This window comes from Plectropomus leopardus, chromosome 12, assembly GCF_026936395.1.
Source record: "Plectropomus leopardus strain MGB_pleo_1.0 chromosome 12, ASM2693639v1, whole genome shotgun sequence".
Taxonomy (NCBI): domain Eukaryota; kingdom Metazoa; phylum Chordata; class Actinopteri; order Perciformes; family Serranidae; genus Plectropomus; species Plectropomus leopardus.
In genome coordinates, this window is record NC_142187.1 from 25,079,799 (window position 1) to 25,103,211 (window position 23,413).

General features: G+C 38.6%; 1 protein-coding gene across 2 annotated transcripts in view; it reads left to right on the forward strand.

The window, feature by feature from the left end:
* agap3 (ArfGAP with GTPase domain, ankyrin repeat and PH domain 3) overlaps nucleotides 1–23,413 on the forward strand; it is a 167,482-nt gene that overhangs the window by 98,697 nt on the left and 45,372 nt on the right. For both annotated transcript variants that reach the window (XM_042498498.2, XM_042498497.2), the window contains exons 7-11: nucleotides 71–198; nucleotides 451–606; nucleotides 5,547–5,630; nucleotides 14,301–14,405; nucleotides 17,916–18,087. In XM_042498498.2, the coding sequence (XP_042354432.1) occupies nucleotides 71–198; nucleotides 451–606; nucleotides 5,547–5,630; nucleotides 14,301–14,405; nucleotides 17,916–18,087 (645 nt within the window). The remainder of the gene's footprint in view (nucleotides 1–70; nucleotides 199–450; nucleotides 607–5,546; nucleotides 5,631–14,300; nucleotides 14,406–17,915; nucleotides 18,088–23,413) is intronic.

Sequence of the window (23,413 nt, forward strand, 5' to 3'; positions counted from 1 at the left end):
TTATATCAGGAAGAATATGACAGGATTGCTGAACAATCTGTCACTGTGTCTTTGCCACTCTGTCCTCCAGTTGCCCAGAAAGTTGTGGCCATGAGGAAAAAGCAGCAGCTCTCTATTGGTCCGTGCAAATCTCTCCCCAATTCTCCCAGCCACTCATCAGTCCCTGCTGCATCCATCCCCTCTGTTCACATTAACCAGGTAAGATCCTCAAACCAGCTCGCTGTTTTACTCACTGATCATGTCGTTATTTAAGAGCTTAATTCTGTTATTTAAAGAAGCCTCCACCATACTCTGTTTATGTAATTCCTCTCATAATCATAACTTATTTTATCAGTGTGGAAATGTCCCTCATTATAAACACTCTCTGACTTTCAATCTCTCCATCTTTCTCTCTTCCTGCTTCCCTTCCTCTGATTCTGTTGGCTCCTCTTAATCTCTCTCGCTCCCCAGGCGGCCAATGGTGGGGGTGCGTTCAGCGACTACTCCTCCTCTGTTCCCTCCACCCCCAGCATAAGTCAGCGGGAGATGCGCATTGAGACCATCGCTGCCTCCAACACGCCCACGCCCATCCGCAAGCAGTCAAAGCGCCGCTCCAACATTTTCACAGTAAGTATGCGACAGCTGATGCAAAGCAACACCCACTCACACTACTAGGAGGCATGTTGCCAAGCACACTTTGTCCACCAGAGGGAGACAGGTAGCTCGAAAAATGCATCAAAAGCCACCTCTCCTGCCTCCGATTGCAGGCAAAGAAAGCGTCTTGTTCACACAGCACAATGGGCAAAGGAGAAAAATTATATTAGATCCCCGAAAATGCTCCAAAATGGAAAAACCCTTCCTTCAAAGCAAATATCAAAGATAAGCACTGTGGAAAACGTCTTTTCATGTCCTTTTTTCTTTTCTAATTGGATGTAGTAAGTGCGCATGGATTTTCATCTCACCCATAACAAACTAGGCCCTCTGCACTGTCTAAATCTTTGACCTCCCTTCCCCTACCCCTCTTATTTCTACTAGATCCTTTCTTTGCAGTGACTTCCCTTTTGGGCAGAGACGGCAGCAACAAACCGCCAATGCCACTTCTCCTGCCCGGCCAAGCTAAACTAAAAGTCCGAGCCAGCCAATGCCCTGTTTACACGCTGCTAAAAACGCATGCCAGCACCCTCCAACGCCCCAGCTCCAGATAGAAACGCTCACCCCGGCCACTAAGCATCTCATTGAGTCTAGACAACCCCACTTCTACTCTGGCCCAAATCTGATCTCGGAGATTCACTACCACTCCCCCGACCCCCTGTCTGCCTGCTCTTTACCCCGTGTCCTGTCGTATTTGCCCTCTGCTCTAACCAATAGCATATGTGTGCACTAACCACTCTAATTTCCTTAGCTGTCCTAAGCTTGTCTTTTACTTGTAGCCTCTGCCCTCTTCTTCTACCCAGCCTGCTCCCCCTTTCCTCCTCTCTCCTCCCTCCTACACCAGCCTTCTTCTTTGCTGCTAAGCCTCTCCTAATCTCACGTAGCCAGACCTCTGCGTCTCGAAGCTCAGGGAGGTCTGCTGATTTTGTTTTATACCAAAAATGGTCTTGAAATCAATGAAAAAAATTCAACAAAGAGCTTTTTGCACCTCCAAAAAAAAAGTGTGTTTTCAGAATGCCTGAGTCAGCTTTTCCAAAGCTTTAAATTTTGTGTCCAACTTTTCTTTTTCTCCAGAACTTTATGAGCTTTATGAGACAGCGATCGGGCTATGTGAGATGATTTCTTTCCAGCTCCTCCCTCTTATCCTTCCTCACCTCTTCCTCTCCAACTGTCTTCGTCCCCATCACCTCTGACCCCTGTCTCCTGCCTCCTTCTCTCCCCCATCTCTTTCTAACTAACCCCTCTATCTGTCCCCTCCCTTCCTCTATCTCTCCTACCGCCTTCACCCTGTTACCCCCAGCTGCTGTGGGAGCCGCAGGCTTTTTTGTGGCCTCCGAGCAGTACAGGCTGTGTGCTAGCTCCCCTTGTTGTCTCCCTTCCCCCCCTGCTAGGTAGTGACTAACCATGTCCACCAGAGAAATGAGCCTCTCCCCGTCCGCGTCATGGAGATGCCGAAGCACGCCACCTACCCAGTGTGGGTGCCGGAGTGGCAAGCCGAGCGGGAGTTTCAGCTCATGACCTTCTGAGGAGCAGCGAGCCGAGGGTGGGAGGAGTGAGGGAGGGTGAGGGAGGAAAGAAGGAGGAGGAGGAGGAGGAGGAAGCTGAGGAGGAGGGGACGGAAAGTTAACACGGGGCGACATTTCTTCAGTGACACTTGAAGAGTGCGATGGGCTCAGGAGAGGAAGACTTGCAGTGCCAACCTTTTTTTCTTTTTGCCATTTTACAAAACAACAGAGAAAATATTTCATCGACACAACAATACGGAGGATGCCCCTTTTCCTAGCTTTGTCCGTTTTCAAAATAAAATTTTGACATCTGTGTTACGAAGGTCCACCGCAGGCTGCCACTCAGAAAGCCTGACATGTTTTCTAGCCACAGTCTTGTAAGTAATTCACTTTATGTTGATTTTGGGAGTTTCAAGAGAAGAATTTAGTGAAAGAAAATATGCCTTAATGCCATCAGTGGACAAACTTTGACGGATCGATATCTGACTCACTTGATATGCACGGTATTTTGTTGCAGAGGAGAAAATTGCTGCAAGTAATATATCTTTTTCCAGTTGAAATCAGATATAAAAGTAATACATGTCACATTTGTGGCGCTGGCATTGGGACTCTTGAAATTAAGAAAAATCCTCTGCAATGTGCAGATTATTGAGCAGTGTTGGAGAGAAAAATAATTTTGTAGCCCAAGTTTAATTTAATCTGAATACGAAAACATCTGATGTAGTTTATTAGAAAAGCCCCTTAAAATAGGTGATTAGAAAAATATATATTGTTTTTCTTTTTTAAAGTTAGCGAATGAAACTCAAAGCTTTACAACAGAAGATCGTGTCACTCCGTCTTTTCACCGCTCTCACAAGTCACCAACCACAGTCATCTCAAGCCAGTCTTTGCCATAACTGTCCTCGGCCACTAGGTGTCAGCACAGTACACATTATTTCCGAGTGCTTCCATGGTCAATAACTGAACGATCTGTTTTGTAATCTGTCTGTGGTTCTCCTGACGTCTTCAGGCTGTCTGTCCCTTTTTGTGTTGAAAAGCACACCGTTTAGGAGTTTAGATGAATACTACGGCATTTTTATACTTAATTCCATCCCACTCATTCATTCATATTCATTTAATTCATCTATTACTGTCTGCCATTCGGTGTTTCCCATTTCATGTTTTTAAGTCCCTTGACTTGTCATTGGATCTCCACGTATGAAATAAAAACATAACCAAAACAAACAAAGAAAAAAAATAATAACCATTTGACACTGTTTTTCAATATTTGCAGATTTGTGCTTCTGTTTCCAACCTTTCTTCAACAAAAAGGGCTTTCCAACTCCTTCCGAATTAGAAGAGCATGATGGTTTTAAAAAAAAAAAAGAGTCCCCCTGCTTTGCCAATCATGATAGAGAGGAGATTATTTATTGAGGACTTACAGCTGGTCGCTGCTTTACCCTCGGTGCTTTATTGCATTCAGGGTAATGCATAGAACTTGCACTATACGGAAACCATAGGACTTTGTGTCTAACGCAGCCTAAAATCGAGTCCATTTGAGTGTTTGAGCACACTCAAAGTAGACTGTCAAATATCACGACGTGAGACAGACTGTAGGGACTCTTCTGGAAATGCCCCGTCCACCCCCTGCCCGCAACACCCCCCCAAACTCTCATTCAGACATCCTATACAAAAACACGCTGTACAGTCAAGTCACTCTTGGAACTGTTATCCAGCCACCCAAAGGACCCAACCTTTCCTAACATGACATCACACTGCCTTTTGCCATAAATGAGGACTCAAGGACTAGAGGTGCCAAGTTGTTTTTTTGTTCTTCCTTTTAGATTTTCCTACATTCATTTGGTCCGCTTTTATTTGATTCCTTCTTATTTTCCAGGGAGTTTTGAATGGAACTGAAAATGTGGTATAAATGTATTATCATAGAGGTATTTTAGATTAGAATATTTATGGGGTAATTTTATGAAGGCCTTCATAAAAACCAGCGTAGAGGGTCAGGGTGTTACAGAGAGATAATATACTGAAAGTTACCAACAAATGACACTGGGTTGCACCGACTTGTATGAATGTAGTTAAACTTAACGTTTCTTTTCCTTTTTTATTTATTTAATTTATTTTTGCACATTCGATTGTCTTTTCTTCATTTATTTACTTTCATTTTCCTCAGTTTAGGTTTGGTACAGAGATTATGAACTCTTGCATAATCGCTTTTCTATCATGAACGGATTGACGAAAAATATAGACTGCTGTATATCTTGTATTGTATTTTATTTACAATGGTACTCTATACAAAGTACATACATATAAGGAGTATATGAAATAATGCCTTTATTGTTCATCCTATATTTTGTGGGAACTGCAATGTTTGGCTCAATCTGTTGAATATTTTGAAGTGAATTTGTGACTTGCTTTGTATGGTGTCTGTATAGAAGCTAAACAAGTCATCATTAAAAAAAAATAAAATGTTGGAAAAAATATAAGCACCAGAGTTGGTTTACTTGAACTCAGACTCTACCTCTTCTCCATTGGTGACTGGACATTTCTCATGTTCTGAGTGAGATCATACACACTCATGTCTGTCCCTACCTGTATCACATCTCTTTATTTTTGTTTTGGGGTGGGAAAATTGTTTTATTTATTTATTTATTTTCATGTCAATTTATATCAACTGTAACAATTTTTCTCTTAACAGGTACGACTTTGAAATGTTCATGCATTTTCCTTGAATTTTTGTTGATATTTGCAAAATAATTTTACATCCCACCAGGTTTTGCAGGTCATAGGTCAGAGGACGCTACTTTTAACTTCTCCTGTCAAATAACCATTTTCCCTTCTCTCCCTTTAACCTGTTATGAACTTTGACATGTTTATCGTGCTACAAAAGCCCTTATCAGTGCAACTATGCTTAAGGCACAGCTGAAGCTACACTGGTATAGCAGCAGTTGGTCTGCAGGTCCACTAAGGGCCCGCTCTGGGTATCAAACAGAGGGAAGGATCCCCCAAAGGGTTTCAGGGCTGAGTCATGACTCAATGTGTGATCGTCCTTGGTCTCCTCTGTGTTGAGATGTGTCTAGTGTGGTCTTGGTTTGGTCTCATTTTAATTTTTTTTCTTTTTTAACTTGCACGTCGGTGTTACTGCTGTTTGTTCCGCTGGTCTGCTTGTCTGTTAATTTCGAGCTTCTTTTGAGACTTTTATTTTGCAACGTCGAGTTTCTCCACAAATACCGCAAAATGCTCTAAACACGAAAAAACCCTCACTTTCTGACCCCCAGTCTCTCTTTCTCTTTCCCTCACACACACACCAACATGTGCAACCTCGTCCCAAAAAACTCACCTCACACCCCACATCTCCCTCTCTGCTTGGCCGTCAGTGTGTTGCTTCAGTTGCTGACTGAGTTTCTTGTTTTCTTGCAGTCACGGAAAGCCAGTGAACAAGCAAAGAGCGTTGACAGTAAAACAGACAGCATAGGCAGTGGGAGGGCCATACCTATCAAACAGGTAAGCCGTTTTTACTCATTTTTACACTACATTTCTCATAGTTATCTGGGTAAGTATGATCTCTCTTTCTTCAAAACATTTCAATGTCAGTTACATAAAGCATGAAACACTGTTTGACATTCCTCAACTCTGGGCTTTTTTTTAACTTCTTTGTCCTTTGCTCTTCAATCATAAATTCAATTGGGCCAGTTTTTTTTCCTGTAAAAAGGGAACTTTATTTTGAAAAGACATTGCATGTGTAAATAGACTGGAACTGATGCTGGTACCAAGAGCATTGCAATTTGATGCATTTGACAAATTGGGAGTGGGAAGTGGTACAATAGCAGCTGTGGTAATAGCAGTGGTTGTACCAGCTATAATAAGAATTTTAAGTGGCAGTTAAATAGTAGCAGAGAAGATATTATGTAGGGAGTCATAGTAGTGCCATAAAAAAACAAAAAAATTAAAAGTAGGAAAAAATACATACAAAATACAATACAAAAGTTAAAAATTATTGAATAAGTAAGTAAATAGAAAAAGGTTACACATTTAAAGAAAACAATATATAATACAAATGATAAAATAAAAATACATTTTAAACAAATGCAAATGAATTTAGTCAAACAAACGCAAAAAAAACCCAGCATTTATTGTTTAACTTTTGAAATGTGAAGCTTGACAAATGATTTAAAATAATTTATCCTAATTGCTCACTCATCTGCCACATCTGGTATAAGCAGTTCGCTCTTTATGTGACACTTTGGCCTCGAATGGCAGCATGTGTGGAGCCCTGTGAAAATAATGTAGGAAATAATGGTTTTGTCATGTATCTGGCACATCTGAAAGTGCAGGAACAGTTTGTTTTTTTTTAAAGAAAGCCATCAATTCTACAAATGTACAGAACCAAAACAATTAGCAGTAACAGTAATCAGTAGGACACATCTCTGTCTCTCAGTCCCAGAGGATAATCCTCAGTCACCCCACAATGCCTTCAATGTAAAGCTGATACTAAGCCTTTCTAAAACATTGAAACTATCAATGGGGTCTTGAAAAATCTGATTTGTATCTTCCAAACAAATTATTTCCTTTGAAGACTGCTGTGTGGCTACTCATAAAGATATTCCCCCCGTCCTCAGTAATGATATTTAATTTGAACTCCCATATCTCTTTTCCATGGAGGGTATTTTCTGCCATGTCAGCTGCTGACAGTCTGTAGATGTCGTATTTACTTGGCACTTGCGTCATTTGTTTTTGTTTCTGTTTAAATCTGCAATTAGTAACTTATAAAATCATATATTCTGAAACTGTCACTATATTCTGAAAGACGTAAGTAAGACTGATAATAAGTAAAAGAAACAAAATATCATGCCGCTCTTCCTCCACCTACCTGCTTCTCATGACGTTTGCTAGAATCTACTGTGGTGAACCTAAAACAACAAACCAGAGCCGAGGTGTCTCTAACACGGCTGTCAGTCATGTCAATCACCGTTGCCAAACTAGGCAGCACTGATCAAGATATGAATCAATATTCTGTTACTGCATTGCTGGTTTCTCACCTGAAGTGTCTTCAGAAACTTCTTTTTGTGAAGTTGAATGAAGCCTCAGAGAAATGGTTAGTAAAAGTCTCTCATAAAAGGGACATTGCAAAAACTAATTCAGCGTTGTCCTTTTTGGGCTTTTATGTTTCTTTATGTAATTGTGTGAATATTGTATTTGCACCTGTGGGTCTCAGACCTGGCACTTTGCCCCACCAAAGTTTTCAGATTCAGAAAACTTTATTTTCTGTCATGAGAGGTAATTGTCTTAGACGTGCTTCAGCATACAGTGCAAAACAAACTCGGACAATAAACATACATGTGTTCCAAAAAAAAGAACGAAGTATAAATACATAGTACAGTAATTTAGACAGATTAAAATATACTAGTGTGTGCAAAGTGGCATAGTATTTATGTAGATGTATGTATCATTACCTTTTATTGGAGATTTTTATGGCAGTTAGAATGAAGGTGTTGTTGTAAGTTTTTTTTCTTGGCGAGGGGGACTTTATAGCGGCGACCTGATGGTAGTAGCTGGAAAGACTCATGCACAAGATCACAATGGAAATAAGCCTTTGATTTTATTGTGTAAGTGAAATGTCGACGATTGTAGATGTTTGTGATAACTTTCTTTAAGTGAAGCAGTTGATGTGTTTTTTATAATTGTCAAAATAATCTATTTAGTGCACTGTTTAGCTGTAAGAGAAAACAATTTGTGACCCGGGCAATGTGGCCATGTTGGAAATCATGGAGCAATGCACCAAGCACTGCCCACCAGCTAAACTCCCTCATTTTACAGATATACAGTACTCTAAAATATTTTTCTAAAAACATTTCAGATGGGAAACGGGCAATGCAGCACCAAAATCTTGATTTATATTATTTACTACCTAGTTTGACAGTTTGACCAAAGTTCATGAGCAGTGATTAACGTGACTGACAGCTCGTGATAAGGCCATTAGAAGTGCAACAAGTCAATAGAGCAGGTGAAGAACCAAAGTTTTTTTCACATATTATCCGTCTCATTTAGTGCTGCATGAACACAGAAACCATTTCAACAAATATGAAAAAAATATATTTAATAAACAGCTCTAATTCTGATATCCTGCTGGTTAAAAATTTAGTGGACAGGCCATAAAGTTTAGCAGTGTAAATTGAGCAAAGTCATGTGTTTCTTGAACCACTAGATGGCGCCGTAATACAACATAACACATTACACCAGTGCCAGTACAAATGTAGCTGAGTACAAGACAGAAAACTGGGGGTTTAGACACAACATCAACATCAGAAGAAAAAAAAAATCATCTTATTTGTATAAATCACACACCCAACAGTTTAAGACATGTAGGTTTTGATATTTTTAAGGCACCACCGGTTAATTTCTGACCTCATAGTTTGTAGGTAAATTGCAAAATTATTAATAATAATTTGCTCATTTTGAGTGTTTCTCAAATGGCTGTAACTGAATATAAAGGTCTGTGCTAATTGTGTGTATACTAATACAACCAGTGTAAACAAATTTAGTTATTTTGTAGTATTAGTCCATATATTCAGACTCATGTCACTTAGGTTTGGAGAGATAATTCCAATCCTGTGATCAGTTCTGATAATAATCTTACATTTAGATCACAGATTGCACCTTTTAATATCAAAACGTTTGGTCCCAGTGGAAACGTTATTGTTATTAGTGCCCGTAATTGTGCGTGGGAAGTATTTTTACATGAAAGTTTATTCATGCGTATCCGTATAATCAACTTTGACAGCGGATGATAAGCTGAAAATTTCATTAGATTTTCCGATAGATGTAATTTTCTTTAATCTGACTATTTGTTTTCTGAGGTAGGTTCGTGATCGACGGCAAAAAAAGACTATTTTCTAATCTATTCTATTTTTACATATTTGCATTTTTCCCATGCTAAAGAATTTTTGCTGGTATTTTCCTTTTAACGTGATTTTTTCTTTTCTTTTCTTTTTTATTTATTCGTGCTTTAAAAGACCAGTTGTGTAGCACTGAACACTGAATTACACACCAGAGCGAGGATCATTTCTAAAGGTCCGATGACAACCGGAGAAGTAATTGACACATTGATTAGTAATCACTCATGATTATTTGAGGGCTTTTGAAAATGGGTCAGCATCATTATATTACCCTCTTTACCTGCAAATGATAGAAGATAATGTCCTTCTTTTTTTTTTTTTTTTTTTTAAATGTTGAGCCAGACCTTCTCACTCCCTTTGAAAGAAAATTGCTAAGGCTTTGGTCCAGCGAAAAATAATGTCAGGGTGACACTTCCAAACCCCCTCACTCAATCAGAAAATATCGCTTGAGGGAGTGGAACAGATACAGCATGTATGGGTCCTTCTGTCCGTCCCTGATAGTCGACGTATAAGATACAGACTAGAGATGATAACAATTAATCGAGGATGTATTAACAGGTAGTTAAGAATTTAATTGCGCGTGTGAAATTTAATTGATCATGTGAAATGCAATGCTGTATGCTCTATATGCAACATGTTGCTGTGAGCTTTGATTGAGCGGAAAAAAAAAAACATTTGGTTTTGTTTGAAGTAAGTAAAGGTCTGTATGTTTTTCAAATAATGATTAAAAACTGATTAATTGATTACTAACTTTACAAATATTGATAAAGGAAAGCGAAAACGATTTGCACCCCATATCATATGTATCATGATGTTTTAAATAAATATATCTAGCAGTTGCTTTCAGAATAAGGTTATTAATACAACAGATGTTTCAATTGTGGTTCCATTTTGCATATTTTTATTAGATTTTTTAATTTATATTGTATGTTTTAGTTATTTTATATTATATTTTAATTTATTTTTATATTGTATTTTGTATTTATTTATGTTTTTTAATTTTTATTTTAGGATGCCTATTAACATTAGGCAAGGACTACAGATTAAAACTAGCAGCCAAGATAACTCAGGTGCATTTACATTTGTTTAAATTTGGATTAATGTACATTGTCCCTGCGTAAATAAATAAAATACAAATAACAAATTTGTGTACAACCTGTAAAACAGCTGAAAATGCCACCCAAAAACTAGAAATATAAAACTTCAGATCAATCTGAGAACATGTCGCTTCTATTTCATCTCTGCAAAGCTCCTCTTAGTGTAATCCAGTGCAGAAACAAGCAAATCAGATAAGTGCAGGTGAGCAGGAGGTTCGTTTTTGCACATGTGAAAGAATCCCCTCAGAGCAATCTTTACTGTAAACTCTCCCATTCTTCCCCATTACTGGGAGCTCCTCATTAAAGTCCAGGGCCGTTTTTTAGGGAGTATCATGGCAACTTTTGACAAGAGCCGTCCCACTCTTTATCTACAAAGGATTTTTTTTTTTAAAGGGGGTGGAGGGGGGCATGTGGAGGGAGGGGGTTAGTGGTAGTTGATCTCTAGGCCAGTCAAATGCACAATCAAGGCGATCAAAGTGTCAATGTGAGCTTAATTACCCCCCCACCCCACTGGGCCAAATTACACACCACAACCCCCCTTCATGTCTCCCCTCTGCTCCAGCCCCTCCCATCTATGAAAATAGTGAGTGAGGATAACAATACACTCTGAGGCGCCAACAGCTCCTCAGCAGTGAGTGCTTTCTTGTCCCATCACCGACCCCCCCGACCCAACACACACACACGCATGCACGCACGCACGCACGCACGCACACGCACACACACACACACACACACACACACACACACACACACACACCCTGTCACAAAGGGCCGGCCTATCAGTCAGCCACAGTGGCAGGATGCAGCTTTTCTCCTGGTCCTCTTACAAAAGAAGAGAGAGACACTATCTCCTCTGTGTAGATATGACAATTGTGTGGCCACAGAGAGCGCGTCTGACGATCGGCCTGTTTCCTTATGTCGCGCAGGCTGAACACACTCGTCTCTTTGTGCGTGCGTGTGTGTGTGTGTGTATGTGTGTCAGAAGCACAGGGCTCCACACATGTTGCCATTCGAGGCCAAAGCGTCACATAAAGAGCGCACCGCTTAATCCAAATGTGGCAGATGAGTGAGCAATTAGGGTAAATTATCTCAAATCATTTGTCAAGCTTCTAATTACTGAACGTGACGTGTTTTATCAAAGATATACATCACAGCAGCTATACAAATAAAACAGAAAAATTATTCTAAAGATTTTCACATTATTGTCTTTATTGATCTGCTTCACGGCTCTGATAAATATACGAAACTCGGCACTGATTGCGTGTATAGATTTGTGTATGCTTCAGTAAGGCCGCGAGATGAGCAACATATTTGCTTGTAAAACATGCATTATAAAGTCGCCAGAGGCCCTGTGACTGGATCATTTACTCTGTATGATTAGAGAGTCATTTAAAAAGTGTTTACAGTTCTTATATTGACTGAATTGAGTCAGCAAGTTATCGATTGAGGGACACAATGTTTCTTCCTGAAAAATCATCAGATGTATCAATAATTAAAGTTAACCAAGGCTTTGTGATATGTAAAATAACATTTAATTACATGACTTGTGCATATTAAAGCATAATTACAAAGAATATATAGAACATATGAAACAAATATTAAAATTGTTTGCCTTTTTTGGCTTATTTTTAAATTAAATTGCGAACCTTTCTTCTCACAGGCCATTTTTATCCATATGTAAAACATTGTACCCTCTCCCCTTAAAGAAAATAATTCATAAATAAATTAAAAAAAAGATTCATTGACAAGTAGATTTTCACTGACAAGGAATTTGCTTTTTTTTTTGGTGCATACATTCATAATGCATACAATAAACATAGAGGAATAAGAAACAGGCAAATACTGCAACACTCAGTATCATCATAAATATATCATAGAAAACTTAGAATGAAATATGGCAAAAATACTTTTAAAAAGTACTATAACATAACAAATATGTACAATACAGCAGTTACAGGATGGGCTCTACAGTTTTTTGCTGGATGTGCAAAATATTAGGCAGGGAATGTACAAAAGTTATAGAGCAAATACATGCTATGAGTGAAGACAATAGTCCAAAATGTGAGTCCTGCTCCACTGACAAGCTACAGGCAGATAAGTTGGTAAAATATGAAGAACACCAAACTCTTTAGTTCAAACATGCAGTCAACAGTCAGCACCCCCCCCCCGTCAGATGAGTCAGGGTTCGGATTAGGATGATTGTCAGCAAACAGCCTGGTGCCCAGGTCACGGAGGGTCACCTCTTCCTGATGTGTTAATCAGGATTAAAGCCTGCAGGATGGGCCTGGCTAGCAAAATACTACCCCTTTTAACCCCCCTCTTTCCAGTCACACACACACACACACACACACACACACACACACATACACACACACACACACACACACACACACACACACACAGAGGCCCTGGCTGTAAAAGCACAAACATTGCCCCGGCTTAATCCCCTAATTAAGCATGCCCCTCCTCACTGTTTAACCCCAGAGAGCCTCCTGGCCCTTGCACTCAGCAGCGTTTGGCCACCTCCAGCAGAGGAACTGCATTGTTTACCAGTGGATTTACTCAGCAGATAAGGAAACCTTCTGATGCCTTGAAAGGCCACAGAAGATAAAGTGGAATAGAATAAGAGCTGAGTGAGCTTTGAAGAGGGGAGATCACACTCCCTAATCCCAGGATTGAGAGGTCTTCCAGAGTTCAGCATGTTATGTGTATGAATGCAGGGAGGAGGTCTGGCAAATTGGATTGTCTCTCTCTTCCTCTGAATTGTCTCTGTGTCAGAGGAACTTGGCCAACTTCAGAGGTGCAAATGATCACAATAGAAACACAGTAAAATCTGACAAGTTGATTTTACTTAAAATAATATTGGAAAGCGATTGCCTTGAAAAAATAAAGTGAATATAATAAAAGAAGTTTAGAAGTTTACTTGAAATTTAGCTGTGTTTACTTTTGTGAAGTTGTTGCAACTTAAAAATAACAAGTGAAATTACCTTGTTTTATTTAACTTTATCATGACATAGAGGATTTTGCCAATGATGAAGTTATGAGATCAGCGACTTCTGTTTTCTTCACATATTTAAGAAAATACAAACATAATTGACTAGTTTATAACCAGCAGAATATAGGCATATAGCACAATGTACTTGGTTTACTGAAGTTGTTATAATGTAGAAAGATTGATTTAATTAAACTTGTCATTTTTAAGTGGCAACAGCTTTGCAAAATTAAGTAAATATAACAACATTTGAAGTAAACCTAACAATTGGATGTAGATTTTTAAGGAGTGGTACACAGAGTTGGCAAAAGTTAGATACTATCAGCACATTTCTTTCAATTCTAAGGAAAGGACTGAGACATAAGTGGTGACTACTTGGAGTTCATTGCTAACATGGGAAGATCTTGAAGTAATTCTCACGCCATGTGCATGAGACTTAAACACTTTCTGGGTGTCTGAGAGCTAATCGACTGCTTGTAAATCACAGTAGATTGTGGTGCATGTCTATGCAGGAGTATGGATTTGTTTTGTGGTTTACTCTTATTTATTTATTAAGTTTTTGGTTGTTATTTTTTTGTTGTTGCTTTTTTGTTTTGTTTTTTCCTCTTGAAATTACATACATATTTTTATTCATGCAATTTATTTTTATTATTATAATTATTTTATTTAGGTATTTATTGTTTTATATATGTGTACATGAGTTATTTGATTTGCTGATCATATGTGACATTGTTTAAGTGAAAAAAAGGTTGATAAAATATAAATTAAAAAATAGATACAAAGTAAACATAAATGTTAAGTGATCGTTTTAGTTACTTGGTAGGCAATTGGTTTCATACTTCTTTTTTTTTTTTAAAGTAAAATCAACTGGTCAGATTTTACAGTGTATTAAACCTGTCAGCCAACAAATTATAATAAAGAATGAAAGTTCAAGGAGATTTAATTACATATTACTATTATGTTTTCATATTTTTTTAATGTATAATCACTTCCATACTGTTTCATAATTGTCACTTAAAATGATGTTTGCTTTATGACTAACCACAAAGATAATGTAAGTGCCATAATGAAATCTGTAATAGCAATAATAATGCTGTTTTATGGTATTTAACATCCATAATGGCTCATATTATCCACCATGCTGCTTTGAGAAGAGTACATGCTCACCGTGATGCCTCGTCTCTTACAGGGAATCCTTCTGAAGCGAAGTGGCAAATCCCTCAACAAGGAGTGGAAAAAGAAATATGTCACACTGTGTGATAACGGCGTCCTTACTTACCACCCCAGTTTACATGTGAGTCTGAACCCTTCCTCCCTCCCTTCTTCCCTTCCCATTTCTTTTCCAATCGGCTTTATGTGTTTGTTACACTACTGTTTGTACTCAAGGGTGCTACTGGAGGTTTTTAATGTAGGATTTTTTCCACCGCTGAGCACAATTCTCTTGATGGGATTACATTTACCACCGCTGCTGTAGTGAGCTGGATTACAACCATACAGGCTCATTATTTCTACAGAGTATATAACAGCTATATTAGCTAACCCCGTGACTTTAAGCGTAGTATTAAGAAACAGGGTTTCCTAGTGGTCATCTCTGTCCCCCCTGTGGTGCCCATCCCCGGTGCCGTTTAATGGAGACATGGCTTCTGCGTGCCCGCCGCACCCAGACTCCACGCTGGCTTGTATTTATAATGGTTCTCACCGCATGGCAGCAGAGCCTGACCAGCCTCCCACATCCATCTTTGTCAGAATCCCGCTGGGCCGCTAATACCTCTTAAACACTCGGCTGGCTGGCAGCAGACAGCTCAGGAGCCCGGTGCCCGTCTTCCTCCAAAATCCCTTCAATTCCTCCAGTCACTCTGACTGCCTTTAACCATTTAACGTCCTGCTCAGCCGTATGGTAGAGCACATTTTGAGTCACTGTATCTTAATGAAAAAAATTCAATTGACTGAGCTGTCTCTGCCATTCGGTTTAGAAATGTTATGATAAGAAAGTCGGCTAGATGTCGCTGTGTCTTTAAACAGTCTGCCCCCTCAGTTCTCCTTTTACAGGAAGTTAGTTACAAGAAAAATCACGCCAGACATGAGCACTCTGTGGGGTGGGATTTTCAAATGTAGGCATATTTATGCAACTTGTTATAGTGTCAGAGGTAAACAGATTTATGTAACTTTATACAAAAAATACGAGTCAAATAATTTTCTAAAAACATGCTCTACCAAACAGTTGATTTAGCCTTTGATGATAAAGGTAATGGAATTCAATTTGACTATTTGCTAAAATATAAATGAACTTTATGATTATTCATAGTTGTCAAATGAACATTACATTTAATAGTATCCATTATATATGCAGTGAAATCATAAGTATGATTTTTTGCTGTTTAAAGCCATGTTTTACTGTAGAGTTGAATCAGGCTTTTGTGGTAAAAGTAGTGATGCTAAGATAATACATTTGCATTTTTTATTAATAAAAAAGGGCTGAATATTTACTGTTTTTATTAACATATATTTAATGTTAGTTCATTACATATTTGGGGAAAGAAATTCTATCAGTATGATTATTTCACCATTTCTGAGACATTTTTAAAGTACTGTAACAGTAAATATCCACGGAAATAATATTACTACTGGTAATACTACTAATTCCATGGTCACAAATTAATTTATGTTGGAAGCATTATTACAGTACATGGGGTTTTTTTCAGCCATCTCAACCCTTTGGTAGAGGTATATTTCGCATTTAAAAACATAAACATAGATTTTTGTTATTAAAGTCTAAACATTTTTTCTATTGCTTTTTTCTTGGTGAGGAGTTGAAAGGGTTAAAAATGTTTCAAATAAGTGGTTCCCAACTGGTGGGTCGCAGTCCAAAAGTGGGTCATGGGTTCATTCTGAATGGACTGCAAGTGACTCTCGACCATGTCAAGTTTGTCAAAACCTTGCTGTCAGTTATTTTTTTTTTACCCTCCACAAAACTACAGATATTTTTCCGTGAGCCTCCCTGAGTGACTCAGGGGAAAAGCAGTAAGCGTTCATCCCACATGATGTGTGCACAGACCATTGGAAATTTGAAAATCCAAGGATAATTTCTGTTTTACAGATTCTTATTGTGATAAATTGCTACGTTTTTGGGGGGTTTTTTTGTTTGTTTTTCACAGGGTCTGTGGTTTTTGAATGCATGTCTTCTTTAAAAAATCACCAAACATATTTAGAGGAAAAAAAAGACAAAAAATTTAAGAGTTAAAGAAAATTGCCAATTAGAAATCACACAAAAAAAGAAAATTGCCACGCAAAAAAAATAATTAAACCATGAACAAATCACTAAAACTTAAAAAAAATCCCAAAATTTTAAAGAGAAAAAACCCCAAAATATTTAAAAGGAAAAAAAAATAGCCAAAACTTTCTAAACAGAACATACCTTTCAAACCGTGGGACCCCTATTAAGGTCCGAAATAAAAACCCAATGTCCTCAAATGCTAGAAACACCCCTAATCTTAACTAATTGCACTTCATTCTTACAATAGTTTTTATTTCACTGTGTTTTAAGCCCAGGTGTTATTTAATTTTGTCTAATAAAATTGAATATGTGGTAATTTCTCTTACCTGTGGACCATGATTTAATGACTAAGGAGAAATGTGGACCAGTTGGGAACCACTGTTTTAGATAATCTAGGCGAGCTAAAATGAAAGATATTGGGGTCTAATGAGACAGCTCAAAGTTTGAACACAAGCTCAACAGTTAGACATGAACCTTGTGTGTGGCCTTGTTGCACTGACAGTGTGTTAGCGGTTTAATTTACAAGCAGTTATTAGCAGAGCGGAGCTGTGCTACAGTGATGTATGTAATTGACTGAACAGGCTATCTCTTGATCATTACAGCTATTACAGGTCATCAGGGCAATCTATGAATCTATGAATCTGTTGACTTACGGAGGGAGGTGAAATAAGGGAGACAGTTACATTAGTGCGGTAACAGCTCGAGCTCATTTGGAGCAGTGGAGCAGAGAAGGAGTGAGGAAGGGGAAGAGAGATTGGGGAAAGGAGAGAGGGAGGAAGAAAGAGGGAGGGAGGCAGACTGAGAGTGGAAGAGGGGAACCTTTAATTTCGCAGTCAGCCAAGCCATCCACACAATCACCTTCTGTTAATTCTATCTGCTACATCAATTAAATTGTTTGTAGAAACTAATTGAATGTGGCTTAATCACACATCTTAATAGCTTTGCACGCTTCGATCTGGCTGTTAATTCCAGCAATAAAATGAAATGAGAGCGCTCACTGGGTAATTAGCGAGGAGGCTTGGGAAAGAAATGAGTGCTTTATGACACGGTAATAAAGCAGAGGAGCCGGTGGGGGGACGGCAAAGGCCGAGCTCGCCTCTATCTGGGTCTTTTTTCTGCTGAGCCCAATGATTTTCACCTTGGCTTCCCACATTTGGGCAGTAGTCGCTTTAAACCAAATCAAATGCCCAAATTGAAAGAGAATGAGACTGTTTGCATTCATTAAGCCTAACATCTCGCTATTTGGAGAGACGGCGTGGGCACAGGTGATGTATAATGGCTTTACAATCATTTTTCCACCATCACACACCCTTAGTGGAAGGTCTAAGATGGGTTGTGACTAATGGGGATAGAAATTGAATAGTCTTTTAATTAGTTTTTCCTCCATAATTCCTGGATTCTTGTTGGTCTGCTGTGTATAATCAGTTCCCTGAACTGAGAGGGAATATGTGGGAATATTTGGACTCTACTTGAGTAGAGAGCACGCCATTCACAACAATTCATATGTTCTTTTTTCCCCACTTTCAATAGGACTACATGCAGAATGTGCATGGGAAAGAGATAGACTTGCTGCGGACAACAGTCAAAGTTCCTGGGAAGCGACCACCCAGAGCAGTGGCCACCGTCGCCCCTACTGCCAGTCCCAAAACCAACGGGCTGACCAAGGACCGCAGCACCTTGCAGCTGGGCATAGGAAACACAGGTGCCATTTACTGTCCTCATTACAAGGCTAAAGACCAGAGTAACGAAAGTGCATTCACATATTTAGAACACATGTTAATGCACAATTTAAGAAATGCATTTTAAGTATTCCAACACTTATGCAATCACTTAATTGAGTGATTCATCTTGAATATGATTGGTATATATTTGCACAATGTTTTACCTTCAATTTATGATTGGAAATTGTGGTAAAAAGAACATGAGCCACAAGTTTGTGGAAGTTATCGCACACTAATGAAACTAACAATCAAGGATCTGCCAACTCAGATAAAAGAAACTCATTTTGTTCCCTGCTTCAGAATCGAAACACACATCGGTTCAAAGGCTTAAATATGTGAAAACAGTGAAATTTAATTTAAAAATAAAAATAGCTCCCTGAGGTTTGACAAAGTAAAAGTTCCTCCCATGCTGACACTGTCTTTGCAGTTTTTAATTAATTAATGTTTTTGGAGATCATAAGGCCAGGCCGATAATCTGTCAGACCCTAGAACACGTGTGTAGAGCTGTACCATATGTCTTTTTTTTTTTTAATTTATTTGGAGCTTCTGTTGAGGTTTTTGAATAAAGTATTGAATATATGTCATCATTTTTATGACGCCATCAACCCAAAATAAGACAAAAGCAGCAACAGTCTTTAAAACAAAAAACACAATTTGAGTAAAGTTATAATCAGATTAAATAATTAGTCTTTTTACTATAATAGTGTTGGAGCAGAAATAGATTTTTTTGTTATTTTGATTTTATAAATATAAATTATGATACTGTTAGCCGCCAGTTTTGAAGTACAGGCTGTATGGAAAGACGTTTTCTCTTTTTCTTTTATAGTTGTGGTATAGAAATGAATGCCTCCTAATTATAATATTCACTTACATTTGTAAATTTGACAGGATTGACATGGTAGGTAAAGAGGGATCTGTCATACTGTATGTCAGGAACTGCGCAAAAGAGTAAAAATACCATAGGTACAATATGTAATTGTTACTCAATGAGTCTTTTATGACTGTACTCATTTTCTACATCCTCAGTTTGTGATTAATCATAAAAATGGATCCCAGCAGATCAATTATCTACTTTCCATATGTTTCACTCATGCAAATTAGCTGCCTCACAGTATAACACAATGATTACTTAATGAGCGTCTATGAGAAATCTATTAATTCTCTGAATTACTAAACAGGGATTTAAAAATTGTGTTTAAACATAAAACCAAATATAACAAAAAATAAATGTAGTTTATTTATCTTGGACTGTTATGCCACAGTGACACTGACCTAGTTATTTTTTATCCTCTGTGGTCGAGTCGGGTCACAGCAACAAAAACCAGTTTGGTCTTGAGCGTTGTGCCAGGGTTTCTCCTCCTTTCAAGTTTAAAAATAGAGCTCCTCTCCCAGCGAGCGGAGCCACCGGAGGCTGTGGAGAGTCTGGCAGGTTTACAGAGGGGAAGCCAGTGACTGGATTTAGGGGTTAGGATTAAGAGTAATTAATACTAATTAACAAAATGATCCCCGGAGGGAGGCGGGGTCCTCCATCGGCTGTAAAATGAGCACAGTGTCTCCATCGCTCAGGTTACTGCTAACCGGCTGTGAGTTGGTACAGAGCCAAAGACGGGTCGGCAGGGACCATTAGCACTGTCCAGGCAGGTGACTGTTCAACCTGGGCAAGGTGCTGCCACCGCTGAACGGGTTAATCAGTCAAAAGCAGGAAGATGTAGGAGTTTACAAAGCAGAGGACGTTGGATCGAGGTTGTCCCATCCCAAAATCTGTTAACCTTGAGCGCCGGGTTGAGGGGAGTCATTGGGGCAGACAAAGGGCCTTTAAAAACAGGCCAGACCAGGTTTGGGGAAAACGGCACCAACTGGTTTGTTATGTCTCCGCGCCGGCGATAGCATCTTTTCAGGTTGTCCATCTGTCCAGTACATTCTTGTGAACATGATATCTCAACAATGCCTCAAGGGAATTTCTTCAAATTCTGCACAAACGTTAACTTGGACTTAATGAAGAGCTGATTAGATTTTGGTGTTCAAAGGTCAAGGTTGCAGTGACCTTGCATTTATCTCATTCTTGTGCATATGATATCTCCAAAATACCTTGAGGGAATTGCTTCAACTTTGGCACAAACATTCCAGTAGACTCAATAATGAACTGATTAGATTTTGGTGGTCAAAGGTCACAGTGACCTTACATTCATTTCACTTTTGTGGGCACAATTCCAAGATCACCTGAAGGGATTTATTCAAATTTGACAAAAACATTAACTTGCACTCAATAATGAGATGATTAGAATTTGGTGTTCAAAGGTCAAGGTCACTGTGACTTTGCATTCATTTCATTGTCTTGAACACAATATCTGAGGATGGCCTTGATGGAGTCTCCTCAAATTTGGCACAAACATCATCTTAGACTCAAGGATGAACTGATTAGAATCTGGTGGTCAAAGGTCAAGGTCTCAGTGACCTCATACAACATGCTTTTGGCCATAACTCAAGAACCACCTTGAAACTGCACTGATTGTATAGATCTTCTCTGTGTGAAGGCATGGCGGTATAACTAGTTTTCTCTGTTTCTTTGAAAGAACGCCTCAGTGACAAATTCCCAAGATTTTCAGTTGCCATCCATTCGTGCATCAGGGAACAATGTGTGGGAGATTCGCCTTAATCTCCACTTAGGAAAAGAAAGGTTACAAATCACATCAGGTCTCTCTCTGGGTGGAGGACCCTCTTCTGATTATGCGATCGGGATTTTGATTTCATTAGACGTGCAATTGATGAAGGGAACAAAGGGGTAATTTTTCATTCACGGCGTCCAAATCACAAGCCTTGTCTGTGCCTTTGGTAATTCATTCATTCCTTAGATCTAAAGACCTTTATAATCACTGGGAGAAGAGGGATAGCGACGGGGAGAAGGAGGGGCGGAGTGGATGGGGGGGGAGATGGGAAGATGTGGAGGAGAGGCTGAGGAGACAGAGAGTAAATGAGAGAACGCATGCGCCCACGAGTTTGCCAAGCGGCCAGGTTTAATTCCTTTGCTGGGTGCTAAGCGGAACCGTTTTAAATATGATCCTCCCTGTTAACACGCATCCTGCCGTGTCACCGGCGACAGATACATTGTATCAAAGTATTAATGGGCCCAGTCACTTTGAATCAATCCTGTTGGGGAGAGAGATGCTTGTGGAAGAGGTGGAGATTTCAGGAGTGTTTAGCTCATTCCCTCCTCGCTCTCTCCAGTTCTAATCTGTGGCCCAGTAAAACCAGTAGACACATATTCACTGACCAGCAGGCCCTGCTACTGCCACAATGAGACTTGTGTTTTAATACTGGAGCAATCTGGCCTCTTGGGGGTACTAGCGAAAAGTAACTCCCAGTCATTATTTTCAGCCACATTAGATTAACTCAAGTACCACGTCTTCATTCGTCAGGTTCCCAAAGTGTCCCGTTTAACAGATTTAAAACGGTTTTTAATACCATTAATCATATATGTATGAGTTGGCATTGTTATGTTGATATGTTTAAGTTCAGCCATGTTCGGATTTGTACCACTACCACTTAACCCTTTGAAGTATTTAAACCTTTGAACCCTGAGCAAATTAGAGTCAATCCTAAAAAGGCGATGAGTAACATGGCAAGAAATGTCTCTCAAAATGCAAGTAATTAATAGATTTACAATATTATTTTTTTTTAAGCATGGGTGAAAAAATTCCAGAGAACTATATTATAATTATCATATTTATGTATTTAAATTATTTAGCATATTTTTGTTTTGGTTTTTTTGGATAATTTTATGGTACTTTTCTAGTACTTTTTAATGATTTCTTAAATTTCTGGATCATTTCTTCTTAAGTTGCTCATTGCCTACTTCTCATGTTGTTTTTTAAATACTCTTTATTTGCCCAGTTTTCAAAGGGTTAAAGCAAATTCATGTTCAATGTTCAATGCAGATGCAGATGGAGCCTTCTGTTCCTGTTTCACGTTCATGTTATTTGTATTTTTGCATGTTTTCTCAAAGTTTAGGGATACAGATGAAACCGAGTACCATCGGAAATTGTGGGACAGTGTAGCAGATTACAAGCGAGACTTTTTTTAAATGACGGAGTGGTACAAATCAGTATTATAGTAAAACAAATTATTCCTCCACATGCCCCTATGAATTTGATGACTTCAGAAGCCACAGCCATCAACAACACGACCTGTAAAAGGTAGATTAGCACAGCCTCCACCAAGATCACCTTGTTTGTTGTTGCTAGAACATTTGAACTCTGCCCTCTACAGGCTTTATTTAGGCCAACATAAAGAACACATGAAAATATGTCGGCAGCGGAGGTTACAATGTTCAAAATAAACATATCTATTTTGGTACGTAAAGGGAGTATAAATAAACCATAATAATGGCAGAAGCTAGATGTGTTAAATATTATCCAGCACTTTTAGTTAGGGCTGGGCGATGTGGAGAAAAAATATGATATTTTAACCAAATATCTCAATATCAATATTGTGACAGTATTGTAGGGTTGACTAGGGTTGATTGGTACTTCATTTTTGTTACATAATCATCAGTGATATGGATATAATGACTAAGTGAGTAAAGGCAAATAATAAAACAGCTAGAACAGTCTGGTAAATTCAGAAATTATATCACTTTGTTATAATGCAGCCTTTGAAACCAGGAAAAGACAGCACTTCTAATGCCACGAAATCATCTGGATATTGTCCGGATTGCTTTTGTTTTCGCCTTGTGTGAGCAAGCTACTTAACAAAATGTCAAAAACTAATTGTGAATGGTAATGCTCTCTGTCTTCACTGGTATTCACCTCACGTAAGATTACCTTCCTGCTCTTGCAGCAGAAGACAAAGTCTAGTTTCACATCACAATATAACATCCGTATATTGCCTGTCCCCACAACAAAATTAGTTGTCTAATTTCATAATTTTATAAATTTTAATAAGTTGAGCTACTCCTCTGTCTTTGCATGTGTCCCTGGAAACTGTAGAAGTATCCCCTGTGGGTGCATGTATCTCTGCTTTGAAATCGCAGAGTAATAGTTTGTTTCAAGAGCTGTTTTGTCTGTAGAAATATTTGTTTCCTCCTCAATTTAATTTCTTTTTTAACCTACCCAGATGCATCTCTCAGAAAATAACTTCAAATTGTCATCAAATTCATAGTAACAGTTTTGCATAACAGCATTTGTGAGCCGGAAATATATGCAAGCAATAAAATAAGAAATAACAAACACATCAAAATGGCCAAAAAGTGAGATGTTTACACAAGTAAAGAAAATAGTGAGGTATTGTCCTGACAAGGGGTAAAGTAAA